The sequence below is a fragment of the Neopelma chrysocephalum genome, unplaced genomic scaffold (assembly GCF_003984885.1).
Source record: "Neopelma chrysocephalum unplaced genomic scaffold, ASM398488v2 Primary Assembly neopelma1_98, whole genome shotgun sequence".
NCBI lineage: Eukaryota > Metazoa > Chordata > Aves > Passeriformes > Pipridae > Neopelma > Neopelma chrysocephalum.
This window is the reverse complement of record NW_020897761.1, coordinates 2,104,824-2,114,534: the sequence shown is the minus strand read 5'-3', so window position 1 is coordinate 2,114,534 and position 9,711 is coordinate 2,104,824. Positions and strand designations below refer to the sequence as shown.

General features: G+C 57.4%; 1 protein-coding gene across 1 annotated transcript; it reads right to left on the bottom strand.

The window, feature by feature from the left end:
• Positions 1-2,113: 2,113 nt before the first annotated feature.
• Positions 2,114-3,537, bottom strand: IER5 (immediate early response 5). The gene has a single exon (XM_027694779.1). It carries the CDS (start codon positions 3,414-3,416, stop codon positions 2,718-2,720), a length of 699 nt encoding a protein of 232 aa, XP_027550580.1. The 5' UTR covers positions 3,417-3,537; the 3' UTR covers positions 2,114-2,717.
• Positions 3,538-9,711: the final 6,174 nt, after the last annotated feature.

Genomic DNA, 9,711 nt, shown 5'->3' with positions numbered 1-9,711 from the left:
GCCAATGGCAGCTTCCTGTGTCCCATTATTTTTTTCCAGCCCCCTCGGCCGCAGCAGCCTGAAGCTCCCCAGGGACACGCACGTCCCAGGGAGCAAACCCCCCACGTCATAAAAACACAGCCACGGGAGCAAGCGAGGCGTGTGTCGGCACAGCAGATGGAGCTGGGCCGGGTCTTTCAGGGACACGGCTCTGTGACCATCAGCCGGGGAGTGAGAACTCGCTCACCTCAGGTAGCTCCACAGGAGGTCACACCAGCCTGAGGGAAATGCGTGGGCATCTCTGGGCAGTCTCTGCCCTGCTTTCAGAGGCCAGCAGCAATTAAGCTGTTGCACAACTCTTCTCTGGAAGATCGAATAGATAGGAGCCTGCTGGTGTTCTGTGCCAGAGGGAGGTTGGGTCTTGTCTGCGCAGGGACACAGGAACCATCAGGACCAGATGATCTTCCAGGGGTTGAATGCCCAGAAAACCTTTAGAAATGCCAAGATCAGGAGTGTCCCCATCCCATTTCAGGACCTGGGAGCTGGGCAAACCATCCACTTCCATGGAGATGCTGTTGGTGGTCAAGGAGCAGAACTGAAACCTGCTCCCCTTGGCCTTGGAAGGAAACTGTGCTGGTACAGGACTAGGAAGTTCTTTCCATCCTCCAGCCCAGCTTCTGACCCTCAAAGCAGGGTGTTTCACGAGGGAGCAGGAGAGCTGGGGGTATAATTCTCTGTAGCCACACTCCTTCTCCTCATGCTCTCCTTTTACTGGAGAGATCCTGAGGTGACCTCCTTTCCCTTGGTGGGGGTCTTTGACTGTGAGGTTCTCCTAGAGAGCACCTGCACAAGAGAAGCAGGGACAGTCCCTTCTCATCACCTCCCAAAGGTCACCAAGTGAAAACAAATGTCTCATCACACACCATTTCCTTGTGTTCTCTACCAGACTAAAATTGTGTGTCACCATTAGGTGCAATTATCAAGAAAATTAAGATAGTAGGACTTTTGCTTTTACCTAAGAATTGAGAGCTACTAAATTGCACACAAAGTAATAGAGCTCTCTCTCAAAGCCACCCCACACCAGGCAGCTTCTCCACTATCACATATTCTGCCCCCACTACCCAAGCACCAAGCCTGATGTCTCCAGTTTTCACAGAAACAAGGTCTAAAACCCCCACCCTACAAGCCCAGCGCCCCCCCTTTGGGACAGCACTGCTCCCCACATGCCCATTCCAGCATAGAGAAAGCTGGGACCAGAGACCTTCAAGCTGGTCATCCCTCATTTCCCACCCAAGGCAGGCTCCCAAGGTTCAGTCAAATGTCCCAGGCTGCATTTCACAGCACACAAACATCTTTGACTTGCTAGAGATGCAATCCTCAGTTGAAAAGTTCATTAATTAGGAGCAGAGAAGCCTCTAGTGAATCTCTCAGCAAGAAGCAGAGAAAAAAAAAATCCCCCACAATTCAGTCTAATTACAACGCCTTGAGGCGCTCCAGTCACTGTGAAGCCGAGGCCAAACTCTTCTCCCCACCCCTAAGAGCAGGAACTTTAACCCAGTTATAGTTTTACTGATAATGAAAGAGGAAAAAAAAACCCTCCCGGTATTTATCATTTGAACTATTCTGCAAGTAACAGCAAGGAGGAGGCACTGAAAAATGTTTCTGGCAGAGCAGTAGCTGTGTCCAACTGGGACAAATCCACTCACACAACCCCAATCCAGACCTTTGAGCAGGCAACACTGGAGGCCAGTCCTCAGCCCAGCAGTGCCACAGGCCTGGTCAGACTGCGCCCAGCTGCTCCTCGGGGATTTAGCAACCGCTTTCCACCCACAGACAGTGACTTCACACATTAGGTACTTTCAGAGCAAGACCTCAAATGCCACGGCAGCTCCAGCCCCGGGAAGAGACTGTAGCTGGAGGTAGTGGGATCACTACAAAGACCCTGGGAAGGACTCCAGGCGCCCTGACAGAAGTTCCCTTTCTTTCCCAGCTCCCAGAGGATCTGGACTCCAACCCACCCCAAGCCTCTGGCGAGGCAGGGTGGATCCAGCCACAGACATGCAAAACCACACCCCGGCTGCAGCCTGCCCTCCTCCCCCCCAAGCCAGCGGGACACAAACAGGAACTAGGCTTATACAGTTGAAAATATTTAATACGTGTTGTACACGTAGAATTACATTTTATACAAAACATGATACATCACTGAAGGAGAACACTGTACAAAAATCCCTACGGGAGCCCCAAGCCTTTATACAACAAAGACCGGGAGTTACCAAGCCTAACAAACAGGCTCAAGGACTTTCCGTCAGAGCGTCTGTAAACTTCGTTTCTCTCAATAAAACACTTTTAAAAAGCACCATGTAATAGTTCTGACCTAAAACCTTTCCAAAATAGAGACTTTTATTTAATAAACTTAATACTTTCCAAGCTTAAAATACCACCCGGCGGGGGCGCCCCCGGGGTCGGCGGCAGCCAAGGAGCCTCCCCCGGGCGCCGCGGAGGGCGGCGGCCCGACCGGGAAGGGGAATTCCGGGAGGGCAGGGCCGGGGGCGCTCCCAGGGCGGGTGCCGGCAGCCAGGACCCGGCGGGGAACGGGGAAGTGCTGCCGCCGCTGCCCCGCGGTCCTTCCCGTGCGGCGGGGCAGGGCGCCGGAGCCCCGCGGCGCTGGGTGGGTGGGTGGGAGTCACCTCCGGGCGCCCCGTCCCGCGGCGGAGGGCCAAGTCTCTGCGGCCGGAACATCAGAAGGCCACGATGGCCGTGCTCCAGGGGTTGAGGGTCCGCAGCACCGGCTCATCGCAGCAGATCTGTCCCGTCTCGGCCGCCGCCTCGGCGGGCGCCGTGCCCGCCGCCGCCTCGCCGCCGTCCAGGGGCGGCCGCCGTCGGCCCTTGGGCTCCTTGCTGAGCAGTCCCGAGAAGCTGGAGCCGAAGATGCTGATGAGGCTGGCCACGTTGCCCGTCTCCATGTCCTCCTGCTCGCCCGGCGGCGAGGGCGGCGGCGGTGGCGGCTCCTCTTCCTCGCGGCGGGGCTTCTTCACCGGGGATCCCGCCTGGCCGCGCTCGCCGGCGCTCCGCTTGCGGGGGCAGTGCGGCGGCGGGGGGGCCCCGGCGCAGCCCCCGCGGTTCTCCTCGCCGCAGCAACAGCGCCGCGGCCGGGGGCCCTGGCAGTCCCTGCCCGCCTCGTCCTGCGGGGGCGGCGGCGGCTCGGCCGCCCAGGCAGCGGTGCGGAGCGCCGGCTCCTCCTCGGGGGGCCCCGCGGCGGCGGGGGGCGGCTCGGGCGGGCAGCCCGGCTCGCTCAGGTAGACCTGCCGGGCGCTGCGCAGCACCAGCGACACCAGGAGGTTCTTGTGCAGCTTGAGGCCGCCGCGCTGGCCCCGCGCGCTGTAGATCTTGCCCAGCGAGATGCTGACGATGCGGTGCGCCTCCAGCTTGAACTCCATGGGGGAAACCGGGTGGGCGACGGGGGGGGTGGTTTCCGCGCCGGGCCGAGGTGGTCGGGGGGTCGATCCGCAGCACACCCGAGCTCCGCTCGCCGCCCCTTCGCGCCGCAGACTGAGCGAGCCCACGCGCCCGCGCGCCTTTTATACCGCCCCCGCCTCGGCCAATCAGGGCGCGCCGCCGGCCGCTCCAACCGCCGGCTGGCCCCCGCGCGCGCGCGCCGGCCAATGGCAGCGCGGGGCAGCGCGTTCGAAAGCTCGCCCCGCGGAGAGGGCGCTTAAAGCGGCAACGCCGGCGGGCGGTGGGGCCCACACCCGCGGCGGCACCCCCAGCTTTCGCTGAACCCCGCACGGGCTCGGTCAGAGCGGCCGGCGGCCGTGGTGGTTTCGGCCACGGCGACTGAAACGCTCCTGCGGAAAAAAAAAAAAGAAAAAAATCAAACCAAGAGCAACCCCTGTTTTGTCAGGTTAGAAAGGTTTCCCCCAATTTCAGCCCGTCTCTGACATCTTGTCGTGTTAGAGAATGAACTGGTGTTGGTGTTGGCTGGAGGGGGAAATGTGTCTTTTAGTATTTCAAGGAAAATCTGCCCTGACATGGAGCAGAAAGCCATCCCTGCCCAGCTGCCAGGCAGAATTCTGCTCCAGGGGTCTGGCAGCGAAGCTTGCAGAAAGCCCAGGGTAGAAGAGGTTGATTCACAAAGTGGCTACAAGGGAGGATGGGAGAGGATAACAGGCCATCAGCATCTCCAGGGGTGATGGGGATCATGGCAGACTGGAGCACTTTGTCTGGGAACTGAAACCTCACTTGGTTGTAGCTGTGAGGGCTGGTGTCAGGACCAGTCTGGTGGCTGGGGAACACAGGGAACAACACAGTCACCCCCAGACACAGCTCCAGGCACCAGGGAATCCTCCAAAAAAGCCTGGAGGGTATTTCAGGGCTTGGAGTGGGGACTCTCCTTCATCCACCGGGAGTAACCACCACTTGCAAGGAGAGAAGTGAAAGGGCCCAAAATTAAGGAAGTTCAATGTGCTGCCCCTGAGTATCAGTTTCTGTTCCCAGTGACACATGACAACTCACTTTGATCCCTTTTTTCCCAAGGGATTAAACCACAGACTCCCCCAAAGGAAAGCCACAGCCTGTCATGGTGTTTTACCAGTAGGATCTGCCACCATGTCCTGGTTTGCTGGAAGGACAAGAGGGTGGCTGTCACAGTGGTAACAAAAAACAGGTGAAGATTCAGCCACACCAAGACAGAGCTGACATAACAAGAGTCTTCTCCCCAGAAAAAAATCCCACATTCAGACCAAATGCATGTTTTCCTCCTGCTCAAACATAGCTTGAGGAAAACCTCAAATGACACTTTCTGGGTGTTGGACACAACAGCAGGTCAACCTGGGGTTTGACATCTCAAAATGCCCACCTCCTCCACCGAGGACCTGCCACACTGTCTGAAACAACTAGACCAGAGCATGCCCAACCACACAGCCAAAACACTGTCCAAAACAGCTGGTCCCAGCTTTCCCCCTGCCCACACCAGGGTGAGCCTCTCCCGACCGCCTGCAGCAGGGCTGTCCCCTCCACGCCCGGCGTGGGAGGCTGGAGGGATGCGAGTCCCAGTGGTGGGAACCAAAGGATCCCAGACCCGCCAAACCTGCTCCCCACACCTCGGAGGGCTGGCAACACCCTGGCCTAAGCCCTTGGGTCAGTCTAACCAGCCAGGGCAGGTCTGGGCTCAGATGTTTGGGACTGCAGTCACGGCTCCTGGCCCGCAGCCGGCACGTCTGCTTGCCACCCATGTCCCCTCAGTGACACAATGTTCTGCTGTGCTGCTGGAAAGAGGCTTGTACATCACCAGGTGTGTTGCCCTGGGACTGCTGTTTGCAGGACCTGGGCACCTGCATCCTCAAGCAGAGGTGATCTGGGTCAGAAGGATAAAGTCAGGTTTGATCCGTCTCAGCCACGTATATCCCAGCTCAGATGCCGGATGAAGGGCAGCAGTGCAAAGTCATCACACCGGCTGGAAAAAGCCGCGTGCAGGTGGAGGAGATGTAGCGTGGGAGCTCTGCTGGGTGAAGGTGCCTGGATCCGAGTGGATTGACCTGTTCTGCTGCTCACCACCTCACCCTGATGGCATGAAGCACCATTTCTCTCCAGTCACTGCACTTTGGCTGCCTACTCTGCCTAGGAGCAGGAGGGCCGGCATCCTCTCCCTGCCCTGGCTCAGGATTAGCAGGATGGGGATGGGTACAGAGCGGTCCCTCATTCCCCTCAGTGCTCAGAGAGCCAGCAGGGAGAAGCAGAGGTGCAGGATGTCAGACAGCAGAGCTTGTACCCATTACCACCAGTTTCACCCACCAGCACCGTGCCTGTCAGGCACAACCCCCAGCACATTATTCCCAGTGCACCAAAGACTTGACATCTGCCCTGCCCCTGCCTGCTCTTCCTGCCCTTTGCAAAGAGACGGAGTGGTGATTTTCTTTCCCTGGAGGAGAACCATGGAAGGGAAAGGGGGGAGAGAACAAGCAGCAGCGCAGGCAGAGGCAGCCCCGGCAGTGAGCAGGCAGAGGCAGCCCCGGCAGTGAGCAGGCAGCCGGTTGAAGCCTGGCGGTATTTTGGTGGCAGCCCTGCCGCTCCCTCCCAGGCTGATGTCATGCTTTAGTAAGTTTGAGGCAGTCACATGGCAGCTTCTGAGGTCAGCGCCTGGGGTGGCTTTGTCTGCCTGCCTGCCCTGAGCTCCTGCCTGCCCTGGGCTCATGCCTGCCCTGGGCTCCTGCCTGCACCCGGAGCGGCCTCTCTGGCAGGTGATCCCGCTGGGGTTGCCCTCCGAACAGGGCACCTCTGTGATACCCACGGCTTGGCATCCCCGTGATTCCCACAGCTGGGCACGGCGTGGGAGCCGTTGCCTCGGCGGGACCAGCAATCCCGGGCGGTTGGATGCACCTCGTGTCCATCCATCTGTCCGCAGGAGGGGCACTGCCCCCCATCCTGCCGGGTCAGGGGGGGATACGGGAGAAGGAGGCGGAGGGAAGGGAAGGGTGTGACGGGCGCTCTAATCTCCTCATGTGATCCAAGCGGGCTGGAAAGGGGTTTGACGAACAATTAACAATCCTCCGGCTCAGCTGCTGTTTCCCGAAATAGCTCTGGCAGGAGGAGGAGGAGGGCGGACGGGCTGGCTGGCAGACAAAGGTGGCCTCTCCGCCAGCAAGCTGCGGCCGGCAGAGCCTGCAGAGGAGGCAGCCCCGGAGGCCGAGCAGCGGGGAGCCCACGGCCCCACCTGGAAAGGAAAACAAAGCGAGATAAAAGCAGCTCGAGGGAGGAAGCAGCTTGTGGTACAAATAATAATTGCAGAGGGCTGCGCGCACACCACCGGGTGTTTTTGGAGGCGTTTAAAGTCGCCTTCGACGGCGAGCAGAGGAGGTCGGCGCCGGGAAGCTCGCTGGGGGTTCGTGCGGTTGCATCTTGGCCGGGAGCAGCGTGGGATGCCGGGGCTGCATCCACAGCCGGCTGCCCGCATCCCCAGCTCTGGCGGCACCGTGGTTCTCCCGTCCCCCCCCAGCCCCATCCCACGCGGCGGCAGCGTGGCTGGAGACCGTCCTGGCACGGCCATCTGGTGCACAGCACGGCCACCCCGACCTGCAGCCGTGGGATGCGGATGTGGTTAGCAAGATCCTGTTCCGACAGCGGCGCCTGTCCCCCTCCCCACACACCCCCCGCCAGCCCCTCCCTATCACCAAATGTGTGGCCCAGGCCCCAGGGGGAAGCCATATGCAGTAAAGAGGTGGAAAACCCTCCTGGTAGGATGGACGGTGAAATTAAAGTCTCCTCAAAGCACAGGTTGAACTCATCCATCACTTCCCTCGGCTGTCCCAGCACCACTGCAGTGCATCGGTCCCTCTCTCTTCAATTCGGACCAGGATTTGTGCGTTAGACCCTTTCTGGGAAGAGGTTGGGAACAAATCAGCCAGATATCCCTCACTAAAAGTAGGGTTGGGGCAACAGCCTTTGCACCAGCAGCTGCCTGCAGCAAAAACAGAGCTTCAGGACAGCCAAAGCCCCAGGGAGATCCAGGCACATCCCCAGCGATTGCTGACGTAAACGAAACAGGACAGGGAGGAACATTTCCAAATGGGAATCCATCCACAGCTTGAGTTCATTTCTGGATGGGAATAAACATCTGAATTGTGAGGGACCCATGCAGTGCTCAGGAGGTGGAGGAGGAGGGTTGCTGTGGTTGGGTTTTTTTCCAGAAATATCGATGATTCGCATGGATGCGGTCCGGACCTGCCGCAATCGGATATCGGTAACTAATCCCCCAGGGTTCCCAACTGCTCTGGTTTATCCGTGCTTGGAGATAAGGTCAGAAGAGCTGGGAAACTTCCCAAAACACAGAAAAGAGCGCTGACCACTATCGCTGTTGAATGAAAACCAAACACAAGCGAAACAAACACAAACAAATCAATACAGACCTAAACCCAAAGGAGAGGAAGCAGCTCTGTCACCTACCCTGAAACCACTGTGAGGTGTGAGCCTGCAGCACAGCCATGTACTAGAAAGCAAAGGGTTTCTCCGGAGTTAAAAACCCCTTCCCATCCACAGAGATTATAGTGTTGATACCCCAGGCAGGCAGGACTCTCTCCTTTGCATCTTTGGTTTTTTTCCCAGTGACCTGGGATTCCCCCTTTTCCCCCTACATTAATGATTTAAAATTTCCCTTGCCTCACTCTGAGAAACAGGCTTGGGATTTCCCTCCCGTCCTCTGGAGACTTGTGACCCGGAGCCCTTGCCCATCAGATATCCTGCTACTCCTCCTGCAACCTCTCCAAACACAAAGAAGGGGGAAAAAAAATCCCACTCCCAGCTATCAGCTTCTTCAGGCAGCCGTTTCCCTTGGAAAAATGTGGCCCCATATCTTTCAGTGGCTTATGGAACTGGTTTGGGTTTCCTGGGGAAAAAAATGCATTTATTTGTCCAGGGTTTCCTATCAGACACCCCTTCTATTGTAGTCCACCTTCCTGTATGTTTTTTTCCCTCTCTGATACGCCTGCAACGGGTCCTGTCCCATTTCCAAAGGCTGCCTTGTGTCCAGGGGTAAAAGAAGCAGGACAGCTCTGGGATGCAGCTCAGCAGACGATCCTCTGGCTTCCCAGCCCAGCCGGTGTTTTTCACTGGAGTGATTTGCTCCTGAGCAAACTCTGTGCTAGAGGAGGCAGCAGCCTCGGCGGCGAGGGTTAAACATCCCCAATTAATCACACGAACTCCGCGCAGAGCCAGCCGCAGTCACAGTTCAGCAATCCACAGGGTACATCCTCTGCCCAGAGGAGTCTCAGCCTAATTATTTTTTTCCCCTCTCCCTGTATCTCAATGTCACCTTCCTTGTAGCCATCGGGCAAATGACAGCCGCAGCCCTCTGCACGCCCCAGAGTGCAGATGTGTCCTCTGCGCGACTGCTTCCCGCTTGGGCCTGATGGGGAGGTTGCACAACGATGCTCTGGAGCCACGGAGCTGTTTGTTATCCTAGGAGAGGCTGCCTGCTCCACTTCCCGCTTCCTTCAAGGACCCCCAGGGGGATCAGGGTCTTTGGGACTTCCCAGAAAATCACACCACAGAATAGCAACCACCACTGAGAGCAGCAAGGGCAGAGCAGATCCTCTCCAAGGGCAGAGCAGATCCTCTCTGTCGAATCCCTCCTCCCACCATCAAGGAGAACTGCAAAATAAAACATCTGTGTCTGCCAGCAGGCATTGACTGCCTCTGTTCCTGCTGATCTGTGCCCCTTCCCTCTTGTAAGGACCTTCCTCCAGCCGCCTCATCCTTCACCTGGTTTGTGGGGAGCCTGGAGTCCTGGAGAGGTCATCCGTGGACACAGGGATTACAAGAAAGATTATAGGGAAAGGCTGCTGGAGAAAAGTTCCTTCCAATTTCACTCACTTGTATAAGTAACAAGCACTCTATCAGTCCAGCACCTCACTAGTCCTGCAATTTAACAACCCTTTTTTGGATCCAGGTATGATCTCAGCATCCCTGGCATCCCATGGCAGGCAGGGATTTGCCATGCAGAAAGCAATGCCACCTTTCCCCAATTTCATTTCCCGTTTTCACCTTCATTAAATAACCGATTGCTCATGCGCTGCAAAGAGGAAAATTAATTTTCTCCAAAACAACCCTTATTCTGAACAGTCTCCCTGCATCCTAACGTGAATTACCACGTTGCATTTGCTCATTTATGCCATATTTGATGGCATTTTTACCGTTTTTGTCCAGATGCCCTGTCAGTCTGCGCTGCACACAGGCCTGGCA